This window comes from Giraffa tippelskirchi, chromosome 8, assembly GCF_054371585.1.
Source record: "Giraffa tippelskirchi isolate mGirTip1 chromosome 8, T2T-mGirTip1v1.2.pri, whole genome shotgun sequence".
NCBI classification, from domain to species: Eukaryota; Metazoa; Chordata; class Mammalia; order Artiodactyla; family Giraffidae; genus Giraffa; species Giraffa tippelskirchi.
In genome coordinates, this window is record NC_137282.1 from 53,866,851 (window position 1) to 53,888,985 (window position 22,135).

The 22,135-nt window shown below is 39.4% G+C and overlaps 1 protein-coding gene and 2 long non-coding RNA genes across 5 annotated transcripts in view; 2 read left to right on the top strand and 1 right to left on the bottom strand.

Moving 5' to 3' along the window:
- The window catches only part of CTNND2 (catenin delta 2), a 1,052,534-nt gene that overhangs the window by 843,077 nt on the left and 187,322 nt on the right, over positions 1-22,135 (top strand). For all 3 annotated transcript variants that reach the window (XM_081517461.1, XM_081517462.1, XM_081517463.1), the window contains one exon: positions 19,419-19,602. In XM_081517461.1, coding sequence (XP_081373587.1) covers positions 19,419-19,602 — 184 coding nt within the window. The remainder of the gene's footprint in view (positions 1-19,418; positions 19,603-22,135) is intronic.
- Positions 1,768-5,679, top strand: LOC145516314 (uncharacterized). The gene is made up of 2 exons (XR_014061292.1): positions 1,768-4,892; positions 4,993-5,679. It is a non-coding gene; the product is annotated as an uncharacterized LOC145516314 (long non-coding RNA).
- On the bottom strand, positions 4,988-13,173 carry LOC145516313 (uncharacterized). Its single transcript, XR_014061291.1, has 3 exons — positions 12,386-13,173; positions 5,693-5,854; positions 4,988-5,093 (listed from the first exon to the last, which is right to left on the bottom strand). It is a non-coding gene; the product is annotated as an uncharacterized LOC145516313 (long non-coding RNA).

A 22,135-nucleotide genomic window follows, 5' to 3' on the forward strand; every position in this document is an offset into this window, starting at 1 on the left:
GACTAGACGGACCTTTGTTGGCAAAGTAATGTCTGTGCTTTTGAATATGCTATCTAGGTTGGTTATAACCTTCCTTCCAAGGAGTAAGCATCTTTTAATTTTTTGGTTATTATTCATATGTTTTAAATGTGATCTTATTTTGGATGCCTAGCTCAACCACACTCTCTGAAAATTTGAGACCCTTGTATATTACCATCATCATCACCCAAGAACTTCATTCATTTACTTGTTCATTCATTCAGTTATACATCTGTTCAGCAATACCTATGGAGAGCCTACTAAAAGCCAAATTCGTTTTAATCCTGTTGATGGGAGAGCTGAGTTAAAATTTCAGTCTCTTATTCCCAGCTGGTTTTTACTCTCCCATCTATGTATTCATCAAGACTGCTTTTCTTTGAGAGCCATAGAAACTAAGGGTGTGCTTTAAAAAAAATTTTTTTATTGAAGTATATAGTTGCTATATGGTGTTACATAGGTTAGGGCTTCCCAGATGGTGCTAGCAGTAAAGAACCTGCCTGCCAATGCAGCAGACATAAGAGAAGTGGATTCAATCCCTGGGTCGGGAAGATCCCCTGGAGGAGGGCATGGCAATCCACTCCAGTATTCTTGCCTGGAGAATCCCATGGACAGAAGAGCCTGGCAGGCTATAGTCCAGGGTTGCAAAGAGTTGGACACAACTGAAGCGACTTAGCACACATGCCTGTTATATAAGTTACATATATACAATATAATGATTCACTATTTTAAAAGGTTATACTTCATTTATAGTTATTATAAAATACTGGCTATATTCCCTGTGTTGTACAGTTTATCCTTATAGCTTATTTTATACCTAATAGCTTGTATCAGAATTCTTGATGGCTTATCTCTCACATTTTTTCCCCAGTCATTATATAATAGAATATTTTTCTTTCACTCTCCCTACACCCACACACACATACACACACACACACACACACACACACACACACACACACACACACAGACACACACAGGCCCAAACTTAAGCTCCTTTATTTTATACATGTAGTTTAGGGGCACAAGATTGCTGAGATGTACAACCAAAGTATAAGAAATTATTTTTATTAGCAAGTAGAAGAATGTGATTATTGTCCGAAAAAGGACATCATCTTTAACTGCAATCACTTTTAGTGAAAGAGGCCCAGGGCCAGTTTCCAGATATTATAACACTCAGTCTGGGTGCTTTGGTGACATTTTTTCAAGGTTCTAGCTTATCTAAGGTCGTTGAAGAAAGATATAGTTTCATACAAGCCCAGTTTTATATCCCTTACTTGATCTCTTGGGAATTGAGAAATAGAAAATTCTATGGTTCGTTTACAGAATGCTGTGATCAAACATGAACTCATGACTTTCACAGATGGTTATTAGCAGACATTGACATCTGCAGGGGAGGAAATTTTTCCAATGAATATTTAGGGTTGATTTCCTTTAGGATTGACTAGTCTAAGGGACTTTCGAGTCTTCTCCAACATCACAATTCAATAGCATCAATTCTTCAGTGCTCAGCCTTCTTTATGGTCCAATTCACTTACCTGTACATGACTACTGGAAAAATCGGTAGCTTTGACTTTAGGGGTCTTTGTTGGCAAAGTGATGTGTCTGCTTTTTAATAAACTCTCTTGGTTTTCCATAGCTTTCCTTCTAAGGAACAAAAGTCTTTTCATTTCATGGCTGCAGCCAAATCAACTATACTCCAGTATAAAATAAAAAATAAAATTTTCTATGATGCAAGACACTGTTAAAATAATTTTCTTTTCTTTTTTTAATGCACTCATGCTGCTGCTGCTGAGTCGCTTCAGTCATGTCCGACTCTGTGCAACCCCATAGACGGCAGCCCACCAGGCTCCCCCGTCCCTGGGATTCTCCAGGCAAGAACACTGGAGTGGGTTGCCATTTCCTTCTCCAATGCGTGAAAGTGAAAAGTGAAAGTGAAGTCGCTCAGTCGTGTCCGACTCTTCACAACCCCATGGACTGCAGCCTACCAGGCTCCTCCGTCCATGGGATTTTCCAGGCAAGAGTACCGGAGTGGGTTGCCATTGCCTTCTCCGAACACGCTCATAACTGATGCCAAAATCTGAGCACACTGTACCCAATCAAATCTTATAGACAGAGTTCTGAGTGGAGTAGAAAAGGATAGCTATACTGCATTGCCAGGCAGAGGGGGCTTGACAGACTCCTGTCCTTGAAACTGTGTGTCCCAACCTATCACAAGAAAATTGGATTAAAGATTAACCGACTAATGATTAATGCCCCTGCCCTTCAGAAAATGACCCAGATTCCCCCACAGCCAGTCCCTCCCATCAGGAAGCTTCCATAGCCTCTTATCCTTATCCATCAGAGGGCGGACAGAAGGAGAACAACAAGCACAGAAAACTAACCAAACTGATCACATGGATCACAGCCTCATCTGACTCAATGAAACTGTGAGCCATACCATGTAGGGCCACCCAAGACAGAAGGATTATAGTGGAGAGTTCTGACAAAATGTGGTCCACTGGAGAAGGGAATGGCAAAACACTTCAGTATTCTTGCCTTGAGAACCCCATGAACAGTATGAAAAGGCCAAAAGATAGGACACTGAAACACGAACTCCCCAGGTCGGTAGGTGCCCAATATGTTATGGAGAAGAGCAGAGACATAGATCCACAAAGAATGAAGAACCTGAGCCAAAGCAAAAACAATACACAGTTGTCGATGTGACTGGTGATGGAAGTAAAGTCTGATGCTGTAAAGAACAACATTGCATAGGAACCTGGAGTGTTAGGTCCGTGAATCAAGGTAAATTGGAAGTGGTCAAACAGGAGATGGCAAGAGTGAGCGTCGACATTTTAGGAATCAGTGAACTAAAATGGACTGGACTGAGTGAATTTAATTCAGGTGACCATTGTATCTACTACTGTGGGCAAGAATCCCTTGGAAGAAATGGTGTAGCCCTCAGAGTCAACAAAAAAATCCAAAATGCAGTACTTGGGTGCAATCTCAAAAGCTACAGAATGATCTCTCTCTGTTTCCAAGGCAAGCCATTCAATATCACAGTGATTCACGTCTATACCCCAACCACTAATGACAAAGAAGCTGAAGTTGAACAATTCTATGAAGACCTACAAGACCCTAGAACTAACACCAAAATAGATGCCCTTTTCATCATAGGGGACTGGAATGCCAAAGTAGGAAGTCAAGAGATGCCTAGAGCAACAGGCAAGTTTGTCCTTGGAGCAAATAATGAAGCAGAGCAAAGGCTAACAGAGTTTTGCCAAGAGAACGCACTGGTCATAACAGACACCGTCTTCCAACAATATAAGAGATGACTCTACACATGGACATCACCAGACAGTGAATACCAAAATCAGATTGATTATATTCTTTATGGCAGAAGATGGAGAAGCTCTATAGAGTAAGCAAAAACAAGCCTGGGAGCAGACTGTGGCTCAGATCATGAACTTCTTGTTGCAAAATTCAGACTTAAATTGAAGAAAGTAGAGAAGACCACTAGACCATTCAGGTACGACCTAAGTCAATTCCCTTACAATTATACAGTGGTAGTGACAAATAGATTTAAGGGATTAGATCTGATAGACAGAGTACCTGAAGAACTATGGACAGAGGTTCATAACATTGTACAGGAGGCCATGATCAAAACCATGCACAAGAAAAAGAAATACAAAAAGGCAAAATGGTTGTCTCAGGAGGCCTTACATAGTTGAGAAAAGAAGAAAAGTGAAAGGCAAAGAAGAAAAGGAAAGATATACCCATCTGAATGCAGAGTTCCAAATAATAGCAAGGAGAGATAAGAAAGCCTTCTTCAGTGATCAATGCAAAGAAATGGAGGAAAACAATAGAATGGGAAAGACTAGAGGGAAAGACTAATTTTCTCTTCAAGAAAATTAGAGATACCAAGGGAACATTTCATGCAAAGATGGGCACAATAAAGGACAGAAATGGTATGGACCTAACAGAAGCAGAAGATATTAAGAAGAGGGGGCAACAATTCATAGAACTATACTAAAAAGATCTTCGTAATTCAGATAACCACAATGGTGTGATCACTCAACTAGAGCCAGACATCCTGGAATGCAAAGTCAAGTGGGCCTTAGGAAGCATCACTACGAACAAAGGTAGTGGAGGTGATGGAATTCCACTTGAGCTATTTCAAATCCTAAAAGATGATGCTGTGAAAGTGCTGCACTCAATATGCCAGCAAATTTGGAAAACTCAGCAGTGGCCACAGGACTGGAAAAGGTCAGTTTTCATTTCAATCCCAAAGAAAGGCAATGCCAAAGAATGTTCAAACTACTGCACAGTTGTACTCATCTCACATGCTAGCAAAGTAAAGCTCCAAATTCTCCAAGCCACGCTTTAACAGTATGTGAACCAAAAACTTCCAGATGTTCAAATTAGATTTAAAAAGGCAGAGGAACCAGAGATCAAAATGCCAACATCCGTTGAATCATTGAAAAATCAAGAGAGTTCCAGAAAAACATCTACTTCTGCTTTATTGACTATGCCAAAGCCTTTGACTGTGTGGATCACTACAAATTGTGGAAAATTCTTAAAGAAATGGGAATACCAGACCCCTTTACCTGCCCCTGAGAAATTGTATGCAGGTCAGGAAGCAACAGTTAGAACCGGACATGGAACAATGGACTGGTTCCAAATAGGGAAAGGAATATGTCAAGGCTATATATGGTCACTCTGCTTATTTAACTTATATGCAGAGTACATCATGCAAAATGCCAGGCTGGATGAAGTACAAGGTGGAATCAAGATTGTCAGGAGAAATATAAATAACTTCAGATATGCAGATGACACCATGCTTATGGCAGAAAGTAAAGAGGAACTCAAGAGCCTCTTGACAGAAGTGAAAGAAGAGAGTGGAAAAAGCTGGCTTAAAACTCAACATTCAAAAATCTAAGATCATGGCATCCAGTCCCATCACTTCATGGCAAATGAATGGGGAAACAATGGAAACAGTGGGAGACTTTATTTTGAGGGGCTCCAGAATCACTGCAGATGGTGACTGCAGCCATGAAATTGAAAGACGCTTGCTCCTTAGAAGAAAAGCTATGACCAACCTAGACAGCATATTAAAAAGAAGAAACATTACTTTGCTGACAAAGGTCTGCCTAGTCAAAGCTATGGTTTTTCTAGTAGTCATGGATGGATGTGAGAGTTGGACCATAAAGAAAGCTGAGCACCAAAGAATTGTTGTTTTTGAACTGTGGTGTTGGAGAAGACTCTTGAGAGTCCCTTGGACAGCAAGGAGATCAAACCAGTCAATCATAAAGAAAATCAGTCCTGAATATTCATTGGAAGAACTGATGCTGAAACTCCAATACTTTGGCCACCTAATGCAGAGAGCTGACTCATTAAAAAAGATCCCGATGCTGGTAAAGATTGAGGGCAGGAAGAGAAGGGGATGACAGAAGATGAGATGGTTGGATGACATCATCGACTCGATGGACATGTGTTTGAGCAAGCTCCAGGAGTTGGTGATGGACAAGGAAGCCTGGCGTGCTGCAGTACATGAAGTTGCAGAATTGCTCATGACTTAGTGCCTGAGCTGAATTGAACTGGACCTGGAAGGACTTGATGAGGAGTTTTATCGCAATGCTTCAAGGGTGGGGTTGCTGATACGGTAGGGTGTGAGTAGTGCTTTCCTTCCCTTACTCACTTCTTAGATGGTTGTCTCTTGATCTTTTTGAGCTTCTCTGGTGTCCTGTCCCTTTACAATTCTGTTGTCTCAGGTGGTTTCTTGGCTGTTCCTCCCTTGATTAGCAACTGTTGGCATCTGCCCTTTGGAACTCAAGTAAGATCGTGGAGGCTGGAGTCTTGCCTACAAAAAACAGGAAACAAAAAGACCTTCACGCCCAGGAGTCTCACAGGGTCCTGCTCCGTTTCATAAACTTCTTTAGTGCAAGTGTTTTTAAACACTCCTCTGCATGCATGACACACAAATTTCCTATCACATCCATTTCCTTAATTAACAGTCTTATCAAAATGACATTTGCATGACACACTTTTTAAAAAATAATGTCTTTTTATAGTTAACATATTATATTACGTAGATTTAAGGTGGACAGTGTTTTGATTTGATACATTTATATACTGCGGTACGATTACTATCTTACTGTTCGATAACACTCTTATCATGTCTCTTAATTATCAGCTTTTTTGTGGTGAGAACAATTAAAATCTAGTCTCTTTAGCATCTTTGAAGTTCCTAATACAGTGTGTTGACTGTGATACCTGTGGTGAACATTAGATTTCCAAGACTTATCTAACCACCGTTTACTAGTTTGTACCTTAAACAACATCTCCTCAATTACCCCACCCCTAGCCCCTGGTAACTACCACTTTACTCTCTGTTTTTATGGGTTCAACTTTTTTTAAAATTCCACATGAGTTGGCTCATACGGTATTTGTCTTTCTCTCACCGACTTATGTCACTTAGCACATGCCTTTAAGGTCCATCTGTGCTGTCTGCATGGCAGAATTTCCTTCTTTCACATAACTGAGTAACATTCCATTGTACAGATGTACCACATCTTCATTATCATTATCTGATATCTTCATTATCAGTTCATCTGTTGAGGGATATTTAGGTCGTTTCCATATTTCGGATATTGTGAAGAAGGCTACGGTGAACATGCAAGTGCACATATCTTTTCTATGTGTTGTCTGCATTTCCTTTGGATATATACCCAGAAGTAGGGTTGCTGGATTAGATGGTAGTTATGTTCTTAATTTTTTGAGGAACCTCCATATGATTTACAATAGTGGGTATATCAACTTACATTCCTACCACAGTGCACAAGGGTTCGTTTTCTTCACATCTGGCTCAGACGGTAAAGAATCTGCCTCAGTGCAAAGACCTGGGTTCATTCCCTGCATCAGGAAGATTCCCTGGAGGAGGGCATGGCAACCCACTTCAGTGTTCTTGCCTGGAGACTCCCTATGGACAGAGGAGCCTGGCAGGCTACAGTCCATGGGATCGCAAAAAATCAGACACACAGGCACATAACAAGATGCTTTTTTCAAACTCTTTTTCCCCCAACATTTGTTTTCTCTTCATGGCAAATAGATGGGAAAACAATGGAAAGAGTGAGAAACTTTATTTTGGGGGGCTCCAAAATCACTGCAGATGGTGACTGCAGGTGTGAAGTTAAAAGACACTTGCTCCTTGGAAGAAAAGCTATGACCAACCTAGACAGCAGATAAAAAAGCAGAGACATTACTTTGCCAACAAAGGTCCATCTAGTCAAAGCTATGGTTTTTCCCGTAGTCATGTATGGATGTGAGAGTTGGACTATAAAGAAAGCTGAGCGCCAAAGAATTGATGCTTTTGAACTGTGGTGTTGGAGAAGACTCTTGAGAGTCCCTTGGACTGCAAGGAGATCCAACCAGTCCATCCTAAAGGAAATCAGTCCTGAATATTCATTGGAAGGATTGATGCTGAAGCTGAAGCTCCAATACTTTGGCCACCTGATGTGAAGAACTGACTCATTGGAAAAGACCCTGATGCTGGGAAAGATTGAAAGCGGGAGGAAAAGGCGACGACAGAGGATGAGATGGTAGGATGGCATCACTGACTCGATGGACATGAGTTTGAGTAAGCTCTGGGAGTTGGTGATGGACAGGGAAGCCTGGCGTGCTGCAGTCCATGGGGTCACAAAGAGTCTGGCAGGAGTGAGTGACTGAGCTTGTTTTCTCTTGTCTTGATGGTAGCCATTCTAACAGATGTGAGGCAGTAGTTCATTATGATTTTGACTTGAATTTTCCTGATGAGTAGTGATGCTGGGCATCTTGTTATGTACCTGATGGCCATATGGATGTCTTCTTTAGAAAAAAATATCTACTTGGTTCATCTATTTTTCAATATAGTTGTTTATTTTATTTTTTTTTTTACTGAGTTATATGATTTCCTTGTGTACTTTGGATGTCAACTCCTTAGCATATTTATGGTTTGCAATTACCTTCTCCCTTTTCATAGGTTGCCTTGTCATTTTGTGATTGTTTTTGTTATGCAGAAGTATTTTATTTTGATATAGTCTCCTTTGCTTTTTGCTTTGAGCAAAAATTACTCTAGCAACATTTTGGTAAACTTTAGCATTAACTCACAATCAATGCTTTTATTTTTAAAAGCATTAAATGAGCGTTATTTATTCATCTTTGAGAGGCTATCATGTATACCATTGGGAAGAATTATCAAAACAATCCCAATTCAACAATTGCACCTTGAGAGACATGACGTTTAAGGGATAAGATAAATATATGTGGTGCACCCAAATATATATACATGTGCACACAGACAGACACATACTTGTGCATGCATGCATACACTCATGCATGTACACACATGCATACACTTGCTCACGTGCATAGTCACACACACACATGCTCACACACAAATGCACACAGTCTAAATTCAGGGTGTCATGGGCCTCCAGATTTTGATCAGCCACCTTCTACACACCCATGAATCAAGGTGTAAATGGTAGGAGATGGAAAAGGTAATGATGGTCATCCATCCCCCCAACCACCATTCCACTCTCACTCCCAATCAGTTCTGACCTTGACTTTTTTGTAAGATAAACTTCTCTGTTCTCTCTCTTTGCCAGGTGCACAAATTTTCACTCTCAGAATAAGATAATTGATAGATTGGTTTAAAGTAAATCTTCATACATACATTAATTTTAATTAGTTGATTAATCGAAAATAAAAATGTAAAGCATTCATTTAACATGAATTCAGGCCAACTATTCTTTGGCTTGAGCCTCACCTGTGTTCAGGGATTGTGTTTCAGGTTTAAAAATTAAAGTGAGGAGGTCATAGGAAAGTCTTATATCGTCACAAGACAGCATTTGATTTTATCATGCTTTAAGACTTGTAATTATTAAATACTTTTTTCTAATCTATCTGATTCCTTTTTTTTTAAATAGAATCTTTGTCTCCTTTCAGAAAAAAAATCACAATTACCCTCTATTAAAACAGAGTAAAGGATCCAATGAAAGTAATTAAGATTTTATTAAAGCAATTTTAATAAACCAATTACCTCTCATGAATATGGATAATCTTAAGGAAAAAAAGCCATCCTGTGCCTGAAATAAAAATAAACTATATTTGAAATATATTTAGTATACATAATTAGTTATTTAAATGTCTTCTCAACTAAACCTACTGTCAAAATTATGTTCGAAACAGCAGTAATTTTATACCGATAAAGGAAAGCTATTGAATACATATAATTAGAGGAAAGATGCTATAAAACAATTTTATGACAGATTATGATCTGGGAGGAATTAGCATATTTTCATCAGGTAAATTAAAATCTGCTAGTGACCATCAACCAAAATACTAAAACATCTTTATGTTATATTTAGATAAGAATAAACAGGGTGGCTTATGGTTTCTGAGTATGGTTGTGAATTTAATTTTTTTCCACAGTTTTTCCATGAATTGAAATTGTAGTATTACCTTGGCTAATGTAGAATTATCAGGGAATTAATATAAGAAAATTACCCAAATAAAGCACTAGAAAGAAGCCCTCTAATGATAAACTGCTTGTTTTTTAGTGATAAAAATTCTTCTCTACTTAGTAAAAGGCGTATTTCTGTAGAGTCAAGGATTATACTCCCATGTAAACAACATTTCTATGTTCTCATTGAGATTTGTTATTTTTAACATCACATCTTGCATCTGCTGTTCTATTCTTTCAAATCAGTACTTCCTTTTGCTAGCAGTATGCTACTATAAGAGAGACTAGCATGTAAAATATCTACATTACCATATGTAAAATAGTTAGCAAGTGGAAATGTTCTGTGTGACACAGGGAGCTCAACCCAGAGCTCTGTAGCAACCTAAACAGGTGGGATGGGATGGTAGATGGGAGAGGGATTTAGGAGGGAGGGGGATGTGTGCATACCTGTGGCTGATACATGTGGATGTATGGCAGAAACCAATACAAAAAAAGAAAATAGTGTTCACTGCTTAGAGCGCAATCATCCTTTAAGGGTCATGTCATTCAATTATTAATTCTTGTAATCATTTTTCAGCTATTTGGTGAGCATCTAATGCGTGTCAGAACATATTCTGTGTGCTGCATGTGTTCTGTCTGCTGCAAATGCTCAGGGTCCTTGCTTTCATTTCCTGGGTGGTACCTTGTTATGGAAAAGAGCAGTGAGCGAATGACAGAAAACCAAGTAATGAAAAAGCACAGGAGCAGGTGGAGGAAGGAGAGGACTAGCTGAGCAGGGAGTAAGAGGTATGAACTTTGAGTTACAAAATAAATGTCACAGGTATGAAATATACAGTGTTGGGAATACAGTCAGCAATTATGTAGTATCTTTGTATGGTGGCAGATGACAGCAAGAATTACAGTAATCATTTCAAAATGTATAGAAATGTCAAATCACTATGTTGTGTGGCAGGAGCTAGCATAGTGTTGTAGGTCAATTATACTTCAAAAACAAACCAACTCATTGAAAAAGAGACCGGATTTGTGGTTACCAGAAGCAAGAGCAGGGGGAATTAGATGATGGCCATCAAGATACAAAAGTCCAATTATAAGATAAATAACTACTAGGGTTATAACGTACAGCAGGATAAATATAGTTAGCACTGCTCTATGTTATATGTGGAAATCCTCAGAGTTCTCATTACAAGAAAAAATATTTTTCCATATTGTCAATGTTTTGTCTTTATGAGATGATGGATGTTCACTAAACCTATTGTGGTCATCATTTCGTGGTGTATATAAGCCAGATCATTATGCTGTACACCTTAAATTCATAGAATGCTGCATGCCAATAGTATCTTCATAAAATGAGGACAGGGAGAAGAAAGCTTGGGAAATGTGAGATGATGTTGAGGTCTCTGCTAAAAATTAAAATAGGAGATCTGACAGCAAGAGTCTGGAGAGATAGTTTGCGTGTGTGTATGTGTGTGTGTGTGTGCTCACTCAGTCATGTCTGACTCTCTTTGCCACCCCATGGATTGTAGCTCGCCAGGCTCCTCTGGCCATGAGATTTCCCAGACAAGAATACTAGAGTGGATTGCAGTTTCCTCCAGGGAATCTTCCCAACCCAGGGATTGAAGCTGCATCTTCTGGGTCCCATGCATTGGTGGGTGGATTCTTTACCACTGAGCCACCTGGGAAGGTAGTTTAGACTGAGCCAAAAAAACTTCTCTGAGTTTAGTGCATTTAAGTTACATGTGAATAGAAGGAAGGATCAGCCTTGGAAAGGTCTGGAGAACAATGTTCCAGGTTGAAAGAACAATAAGTCCAAGAAATGTGGGTTACAAACGAGCTTATTGTTCAAGGAGAAGAAATGAGACAAAGGTGAGCATATTGAGTTGCATTGATGCGAGAGCCATGCGGGCAGGGACTTTTTGTTTTGTTCACTAATGTCTCCTCTGTATCATACAGAGCCTGGTGCACAGTGGGTCTGTGTGGACTGAGTAAATGAATGAAGCAAAGATTCTGATTCAAAATGAATTTAGAGAATGAAGGAAAGGTGTGATCATGAAACTACAATCAGAAATTTAATTTTATTTTAAGCATAACAGAATATTTTAAGGGGTGTGTGGTAGACTGAACAGTAACCCCTGAAGATGTCCATGGTCCTCATTCTCAGAGCCTGTGAATATTATCTTACACCATAAAAGGGACTGTGCAGGTGGAATTAAGTGAAGGATCTTGAAGTGGGTAGGGGGTGATAATCTTCGATTATCCAGGCAGGCTTAATGTGATCACAGGTGTCCTTACAACAGTGAGGGAGGAGGTTCAATCAGAGAAGAGGAGGTGATCATGGATGCTGACGTTGAAGTGATGTGGGCTTCAACCATGGAACCAGGGCAGCCTTTAGAAGCATAAAAAGGCAAGGAAATTCTCCCCTAGAGCCCATATAAGGAGCACTGCCTGCTGTGTTCCATTGATCCATTTTAGACTTCAGACCTCCAGAACTGTAAGATTATACATGTGACTTTTTTGTAAGCACTGCCTTTGCAGTCATTTGTTACAGCAGCAGTTGGAAACTAATACAACATTATTCCAAATTAAAGACAATGTTCGGCCATTTTGTAAGTCCCAGATATGAAGAGGGATACATTCTTAAAAGTTAAATATTACTTGTCGCCCAAATTAAAATGCATTTTCAATTTAGTTACAAGGTTTAGATCCCCTTCCTGTATCTTCTGTCCTCTCACAATAGACTTTAGAAGAGGCCAGAGGAGTTGTAGGGAATGAGGAAATGAGTGAATCTAAGTCAGAATGAGAAGTGTAACGAGGAAAAAGTGCTGTGAACGGGAAAAGTGAGTCCAGTAGAGAGAGGAGGAAAGGGAAGTGAAAGGAAGGGACATTAGTTACCGGTGCTGCATAATGACTTCAGTTCAGTGCAGTTCAGTTGCTCAGTCACGTCTGACTCTTTGCGACCCCATGGACTGCAGCACGCCAGGCCTCCCTGTCCATCACCACCTCCCAGAGTTTACTGAAACTCATGTCCGTTGAGTCAGTGATGCCATCCAATCATCTCATCCTCTGCCATCCCCTTCTTCTCCCGCCTTCAGTCTTTCCCAGCATCAGGGTCTTTTCAAATGAGTCCATTCTTCGCATCAGGTGGCCAAAGTATTGGAGCTTCAGCTTCAGCATCAGTCCTTCCAATGCATATTCAGGGCTGATCTCTTTTAGGATGGACTGGTTGGATCTCCTTGTAATCCAAGGAACTCTGTAGAGTCTTCTCCAACACCACAGTTCAAAAGCATCAATTCTTCAGTGCTCAGCTTTCTTTATAGTCCAACTCTCACATCCATACATGACTGCTGGAAAAACCATAGCTTTGACTAGACAGACCTTTGTTGGCATAATGACTTACTCCTAGTTTAACAATCTGAAACAACAATTGTTTGCTCCACACAATGTCTGAGTGGCAGGAACCCAAGAGTGGCAGGTCTGCATGTCTCTGGCTCAGGGTCCCACACGGATGAGGCTGCATCATCTGTAGGCTGGAGTCGAGGGTCCACTTCCTAGAGGGGTCCCTACTGGCTGGATGCCTCTGTTCTTCTCCACATGGGCATCTTCATGGTGCTTGAGGGTCATCACAGGTGACAGTAGGGCCCCCTCAAATAAGCTACCTGAGACAGAGTTGGGCCGAAGCCACAGTGCCTTTTGTGACCTCGTCTCAGAGGTCACTCTGTCATCTCCTCCATGATCTGAGGGTCAGATACAAGGCACTTAGTGCAGACCTCACTCAAGGCGGGGAGGATCAGGCCCCTCCATGTGAAGGGAGGATCAGGAAACCACCGCAGAAAAGAGTGGGGAAGGAGTGAAGAGAAATTTGAGCAAAACGCCTATTTCCCATTTGTTCATGGAGAATGCTTAGATATGTCCATGTTTTTCTCCACTAATCTGTCTCCCTTCACCAGGGACTGGTGGATGTGTGTGTGTGTGTATGTAAAAGTATATTGTGTGAGTGTGTATGTGTGTGAATACCTGTGAATGTGTGTATGTATATATGTGAATGATCACTCACCTAGAGACAGATATCCTGGAATGTGAAGTCAAGTGGGCCTTAGAAAGCATCACTATGAACAAAGCTAGTGGAGGTGATGGAATTCCAGTTGAGCTATTTCAAATCCTGAAAGATGATGCTGTGAAAGTGCTGCACTTGGTATGCCAGCAAATCTGGAAAACTCAGCAGTGGCCACAGGACTGGAAAAGGTCAGTTTTCATTCCAATCCGAAAGAAAGGCAATGGCAAAGAATGCTCAAACTACCGCACAACTGCACTCATCTCACATGCTAGTAAAGTAATGCTCAAAATTCTCCAAGCCAGGCTTCAGCAATATGTGAACCATGAACTTCCAGATGTTCAAGCTGGTTTTAGAAAAGGCAGAGGAACCAGAGATCAAATTGCCAACATCTGCTGGATCATCGAAAAAGCAAGAGAGTTCCAGAAAACATCTATTTCTGCTTTATTGACTATGCCAAAGCCTTTGACTGTGTGGATCACAATAAACTGTGGAAAATTCTGAAAGAGATGGGAATACCAGACCATCTGACCTGTTTCTTGAGAAACCTGTATGCAGGTCAGGAAGCAACAGTTAGAACTGGACATGGAACAACAGACTGGTTCCAAATAGGAAAAGGAGTACGTCAAGGCTGTATATCGTCACCATGCTTATTTAACTTATATGCAGAGTACATAATGAGAAATGCCAGGCTGGATGAAACACAAGCTTGAATTAAGATTGCTGGAAGAAATATCAATAACCTCAGATATGCAGATGACACCACCCTTATGGTAGAAAGTTAAGAAGAACTAAAGAGCCTCTTGATGAAAGTGAAAGAGGAGAGTGAAAAAGGTGGCTTAAAGCTCAACATTCAGAAAACTAAGATCATGGCATCTGGTCCCATCACTTCATGGCAAATAGATAGGAAAACAGTGGAAACAGTGTCAGACTTTATTTTTTTGGGCTCCAAAATCACTGCAGATGGTGATTGCACCATGAAATTAAAAGACGCTTACTCATGGGAAGGAAGGTTATGACCAACCTAGATAGCATATTGAAAAGCAGAGACATTAGTTTGCCAACAAAGGTCCGTCTAGTCAAGGCTATGGTTTTTCCAGTGGTCATGTATGGATGTGAGAGTTGGACGGTGAAGAAAGCTGAGCGCCGAAGAATTGATGCTTTTGAACTGTGGTGTTGGAGAAGACTCTTGAGAGTCCCTTGGACTGCAAGAAGGTCCAACCAGTCCATCCTAAAGGAGATCAGTCCTGGGTGTTCTTTGGAAGGACTGATGTTGAAGCTGAAACTCCAATACTTTGGCCACCTCTTGCGAAGAGTTGACTCATTGGAAAAGACCCTAATGCTGGGAAGGATTGGAGGCAGGAGGAGAAGGGGACGACAGGGGATGAGATGGCTGGATGGCATCACTGACTCGATGGACATGGGTTTGGGTAAACTCTGGGAGTTGGTGATGGACAGGGAGGCCTGGCGTGCTGCAATTCATGGGGTCACGAAGAGTCGGACATGACTGAGCGACTGAACTGAACTGAACTGAATGTGTATACATGAGAGTGTGTATATATATTGTGTGAGTGTGTGTGTGAATACATGTGAATGTGTGTATATGTGTAGGTAAGAGTGTGTATAAATGTGTGTGTTTATGTGTAAATATATTGCATGAGTGCGTGTATGTATGTGTGTGTAGGTGTGAGCATGTGTGTATGTATGTGTGTGAATATATGTGTGAATGTGTGTAGGTGTGTTTGTGTGTGTATTTGTAAGTATATGTGAATGTACATGTGCATTGTGTGCGTGTGTGTGTAAGTATATTGTGTGAATATGTGTATATGTGTAGGCGTGAGTATATATGAATGTATGTGTGCAGGGTATGTGTATAGGTGTGACTGAATCTGTATGTAAGTATGCTGTATGAGTGTGTGGATGTGTGTAGGTATGAGTGTGTGTATGTGTGTGTGAGTATATGTGGATGTATATGTGTACTGTGTGTGTATGTGTGTGTGCATGTGAGTTAGTGTGTGTGTAGGTGTCTGGCAAGACAGGTGTAGAGTTCCAGCTGTTCCCACTCTTGACTCCTGCCAATTGCACCTCACTTTACCTCAGTGTCCCCAGAGACTGCGGATTCTACATTCAAGCTCATCTCTGTCCAGATAATATAACCCAATCTCCAAGTTTGGAGGGACCCCGGCCGCTAACTGGTTTGCTGAAATTCTGCAGTGTTGCATCCACTTTACCAAGTCCTCATCCACGCAGACATGGTAAAATATGTCCCTGACCAGAGATACCCGTGTTTCTCAGAGTCCGGGGAGCCCATGTCGGCTGCGGATAGAAACCAGGAGAGAGCATTTAGAGATCTGGGTCAAGCACTGTGGTAAGTTGATCAGCCTGTGAAACACAGATGGAGCCCGTCTGGAAAGGCAGAGGGACGTGAACAGGAAACTTCTGTCCGTGCCTGATTCGGAATTAGGTTACACTGATGAGGGAATTAATAAGAAAAGTGGTGGCGGAACAGCCAGATGAAGAGTCGCCTGAAATGTCACTTTCTTTCCCACGTTTCACTTCTTATCAGATAGTACATGAGGCCTTCTCGTCTTTGATTTCCTCCTTTCCTTTCCTACCTATTTTCTGTTTGTTAGGAAGCAGTAAAAATTCCTTTATTATTACAGAATGTCTTTAGAGTCTTTTAAATTCATTGAATGATAAAAATGGAAAAGGCTTTTACTGTTTAGTCTTTAGAGAAGATGTATTTTATAGCAAAATATAGCACCCATGTTTTAAAACATTTACAAGCCTGAATTTTCAAATCAGGATTTAGCAATGAAAAAATTCAATGTTTAGTGTCTGTATATGTGTGTTGTATACTTAGAAAAACAGAATAACCTATATTGGAAAATAATCTGAAATATATATATATGTATATAAATGTGTATGTATGTATATATATATATATATATATATATATCTGAATCACCTTGCAGTACATCTAAAACTAATGCAATATTGTAAATCAAATATATTTTAGTTAAAAAAATATGCAAACCCTTTAATGTGATATTTTTTAAAGTTATCCTCAAACTTGGAGGTAGATAGTAATTTCATTTAAGTGTACTTCTTTAAAACTGAAAAGTATTTATTTTACTAGAAAAAAGAATATTGTTGTGAGACTATGAATAAATGAAAGTATTCATCTTGATTATTTTGATCATCTAAAATTCAGAAAAATGTTTCCTAATGGAATGAACTAAAAAGCAGCTTCATATATTATTTAAATCAAAATAAATGCATGTGATAATGCTCCTAGCATTTCACATCTGTTCAAGTCAGAATATATTTTGAGCAGCTTCTGTGCACCAACAAGCATTTTTATATAGGATCCTAATGGCAATGCGAACATGCACACAGAAGTGTATAGAAAATGGCCCATATACTAACCACAGAGGTGAGTAGGAAAGGCTAAATAGTAATTCGTTTAGGCTTGGGAGCCATACTATCTTGGTCCCAAAATCTCAGCTTTTCCCTTGTAGGACACAAGCAGCCATAGACAATGTGTAAGCAAACAGACAGAGCTGTGTTCCAGTAAAACTTTATTTACAAAAACAGGCAGACAGGATTCACCCTCAAGCCAACCCCCTGTACTAACAATTCATTTGTACCAAAAACATTTTGTTTCTCTTGCATTTACCTAAATAAAATTCCCAGAAAATGTTCTTTTGAAAGACCAGTGGAAAAGTTTGTTTCTTTTTTTTTTTTTTTACAGCTTAATAACTAAATTTTTTTTTTCCCTTGGGGGCTAATTACTTTACAATATTGTCGTGGTTTTGGCCATACATTGACATGAATCAGCCATGGGTTTACATGTGTTCCCCATCTTGAACCCCCCTCCCAACTCCCTCCCCATCCCATCCCTCTGGGTCATCCCATTGCCCCAGCCCTGAGCATTTGTCTCATGCATCGAGCCTGGAATGGCGTTCTGTTTCACATGTGATAATATACATGTTTCAATGCTATTCTCTCAGAACGTCCCACCCTCACCTTCTCCCTCAGAGTCCATAAGACTGTTCTGTGCATCTGTGTTTCTTATTCTGTCTCGCATATAGGGTTATCGTTACCATTTTTCAAATTCCATATATATGCATTAGTGTACTGTATTGGTGTTTTTCTTTCTGGCTTACTTCACTCTGTATAATGGGCTCCAGTTTCATCCATCTCAATAGAACTGATTCAAATGTATCCTTTCAAACCCATGAAAAGATGCTCAACATCACTCATTATTAGAGAAATGCAAATCAAAACCACAATGAGGTACCATTTCACGCCAGTCAGAATGGCTGCTCTCCAAAAGTCTACAAGCAATAAATGCTGGAGAGGGTGTGGAGAAAAGGGAACCCTCTTACACTGTTGGTGGGAATGCAAACTAGTACAGCCACTATGGAGAACAATGTGGAGATTCCTTAAAAAACTGGGAATAGAACTGCCATATGACCCAACAATCCCACTGCTGGGCATACACACCAAGGAAACCAGAATTGAAAGAGACACGTGTACCCCAATGTTCATCACAGCACTGTTTACAATAGCCAGGACATGGAAGCAACCTAGATGTCCATCATCAGACGAATGGATAAGGAAGCTGTGGTACATATACATAATGGAATATTACTCAGCCATTGAAAAGTTTGTTTCTAAAGTCACATTTTTGTAGAACTGATTTAAAAGTATTATTTTAGTTATTAATCAGGTATCATTGACTTTCAGGTTAGTATTATTAATGCCTTTGGATAGCTCAATATGTGCAATGTAAGAAACTAATAAAACAAATTTAAGAAATAAATGAGTTCTGTTTATTAATAACATGTTAGATGAAGCACAATCTCATTTTAAAATCTATTGAAAAGCTATTAAATAAGTAAGCTATAAGTTGTGTTTCTAAAGACAGCTATGATATTTTATTTTCAGTATCTGCAGTGATGATGTCTGTTTAGATTCGCTTTGGGGGAAATGCAGTCTTTCACAGGAAAAGAGAATATTATTCTTTTTTTTTTACTTTTATGTGTATGATTTTGAACAACAAAAAGAACAATTATTTTAAAAGTATTTCAAATGATATTATAACATATATGTAATTTTTAGACCTTTTCTGAAGTTAGTTCCATTTTAAGCTGTCTGTCTGTTGACACACTCTTCCATTTCTACTGCTGTCTTTGCTGTTACATAAGGAAGAACAACCTATAGGTCCTCCATGAGCACTGTTTTCAGAGAAAAGCTAACAGAACCAGTGACAGGAAATTTGAATTTCTTGTAGAGTCCGTGAGCACCAGACCTGATACTGGATTCTTGAAAGGTTCTGTACAATGATGGCTGGTTCTATAGGAAACTAAGTGAATCCGATAGACCACAGGTGCATGTTGAGATCTTGGATAAAACAAAGACGTTTTACCTGTCTATTTCAGATGCCTTACTAGTCCATTTCAGCTCACTTTCTTTTTTTTTTTTTTTTTTTTTATAATCTCAAAAGGTTTGGGGATTTAATCTTTTTACCTTATTTTTTCAAAAGAGTTGAAAACTTTTTGATCTTGGTTAGAATTTGGGGACTTGGATTCATTGTACTAATTGTGAATGGAAGCAGGTGCTCACTTCCATTGGCGCTCTCACCCTTAATTACTCTCCATGATGGAATGAATATAATCATGTTACAGTTCCTCTGCCTATGTGTTAGATCCTCATAGCACTTTTGTAATGGGTTCACACAAATGCTTAAAGTGAAGGGCATGCTCTAGGACACGTGCTTACACTATCTTAGTCCCTCCTACTTATGCTGTTAACTCGATTAAGGAATACGGTGGCCATCCAAAACCTCTGTTTGTGTGTATCTTGCAGGAGTTCTTTGGAATCTCTCATCTTGCGATGCACTCAAAATGCCAATCATCCAGGACACCCTGGCAGTGTTGACCAACGCGGTGATTATCCCGCACTCAGGCTGGGAAAACTCACCTCTTCAGGACGATCGGAAGATACAGCTGCATTCCTCACAAGTGCTGCGAAACGCCACTGGATGCCTAAGGTGAGTCCCGTGTCATCATCGCTTTCTTCTGTCTTCAGGTGCTTTTTATTCTTATGGCAATAGAGTGCAAGAAGCTAGCAAAAGTCATTTCTAATGTGGTACTGAAGAGGTATATTCATCTTCCTCTGCCCTGTACCTTCCCCAGTATTTGACTTATTTAACATGTTTTCTTAGATCTTAGGCAAAAAATACATAAATAAATGTTGCCATCGCAACCAAATTTAGTTTTCTTTGATTGAGAACAAGTGTGGTGACATATCATGCATATAGAATAACCAGGCAGACCAATTGGTTGGAAGAGTCTATGACAAATACTTAGGGATCACAGTGATTGTCTCTGGTATCTATTTTTATTTTAAAAAAATTTTCAATGTGACTGCTAGAACTTGTAATTCTTAAAAATAGCTCTTTAATAAGGCCTGTGGTGTGAAATGTCTTTTTTTAAATAATAAAAGTAGCAAATGTGTTGTGATTATCTCCCAATGTGTTTTTTCAAAACTCATCACCCAGAAATCTCTTGAGAGGTTTTAGATGTTCCATTTAGTTTTTGCTCTTAGAAAAAAGAACGTAATAATTAAGGTATGCTTATTCTAATCTCTAGAAACGGTGTTCCCAAGGATATTGTACATTGTATGAAAGTGAGAAATCTCTGCCAGTTTAACTTAATGGTGGAATAGATGTGGTTTAAGATACCTAGTCAAATAGTCTGTATTTCAAAAGTAAAATGTACAGAGTTGCTTTAGCTGGGCTGCCTCAAAGCTGCCTCTTCTCTCACAGTTGATCAGTTTCTAGGTGTAAGAACCAGTCTCAACTGAGAAGAATCACAGAATCACTTTAGTGACATTAATAATAAAGTTCTCATGAATATTTATAGCAATTCTCATAGCCTCCAGTCTTGAGAAGGGTGTGTGTATTTGTGTGAATGTGCATGCATAAAGGGAGCTAAAGAGAGCTGGCCTCCATAAATATCAGTGTGCATTCATGGACAGGAATAGGAAACCCTCCAATAATTTTGCTTTTCCTCAAGGTCATGAAATAATGATCTTTTGACATGATTTCTCTGGATAGGCTCCACCATAAGCCAAATTTACAGTTCTCTAAACCCCACTTTTGAGACATCCATTTTATAACCTCTTAAATTCTATGATCCTTCAGAAACCTCCTGCCCTACTAGAAGAAATATAGCTCATCCAAAGCTAAAACTGTGGGCGTTTCTGACCCTTTTTATCTCATTTTTCTATTTTGGTTATATGCAACTATTACAAGTAGTTTTCCTTTCTTAACATCCTTGACTTGTAAAGAGTGTCATCATTCCTAATGAGGATCTTGGAAGGAAGTGCTTCGGAACCAATTGTAGATGTTATAGTTAGTACAGATTGGTTTAGCTCCATCAGTTAAAATTCTCTATAAATTATATAGTAATGTAATTATATATTCATAATGTTTGATTTAAGGATAAAGGATACTGATATATGAACATTCAGCTTCATGTGATAAAACTCAGATAAAGAAACCAGACTAGTGAAGGTTCATGGCTCCCCTTTGTAGGTCATCTGGCCAAGTTCACAAACACAGAGGCTTGACCAGTGCTGTTTCTGCTTCAAGCCAGGAATGACCACCTCATAGGAAGCAAAAAGGAGGACATTTGATTCAGAAAGAGTTTCATGTAGCCTATCATCAGCCTTCTGGTTCCAACCTGCCTGGGGTCTACATGCTTGTGGGCAGCATAGAGTTAACTTCTCCCACTGGTGGGAGTTTCAGTATCTGCAGAACAGCTCAAAGGACATGGCTCAGAATATTATCTATAGTCCTTGAGGAGTAACTAAAGGTCCTTGACTTTGTTTAATGGCTAATGTATTATTTTGTCTTACATGACTGTTTTCCTTTCTTTCTGCATCTTCTTACTTCTCTGGTTAAATTTATTCTTTGACTAAAGTTTTTCTACAGACAAAAGGCCAGTGGACAACATGGATGAGGGTCTGTTCTGGGAAGGACCCCATAAGGTCCTGTTCTATTACACTTCCCTTCTTATAGCAAGAAATATGAGTTTTTATCTCTTATTTAAATATGATTATGAATCATCATTCTACATTAATGAGCAGATTGGACTAACTGGGGAAGAAAACAGCTCTGGGAAAGGGCTAAAATGAATTTATCAAATAAAGACTCAGCAGATGAAAGGTTTCAGGAAATTTCTACTACTACCATTTGCTTAGAACTAGTGTTGGAAAAATATATAAAAAGTGTTTTAAACATTTATATCATGATGGAACCTTCTAGATTTTAGTATGTGAGGTTATATTGACATTCTTAATTCTTTCAACAAAACCAAGATCTTTATTTACATTAAAGAAGTTACTTTGTATGCTGTTCCTGCCTTTCAGCAGTTTCATCCATGGGCATTTTCCAAGTGCCTGCTGTGTGCCAGGAAGGGACCAGGGAACCAAAAATAAACATAGCAACCTCTTAACTTTCTAATCCCTTGGAAGACAATGACACCAATGCAATGAGTCCTAGTATTATGATTAGGATA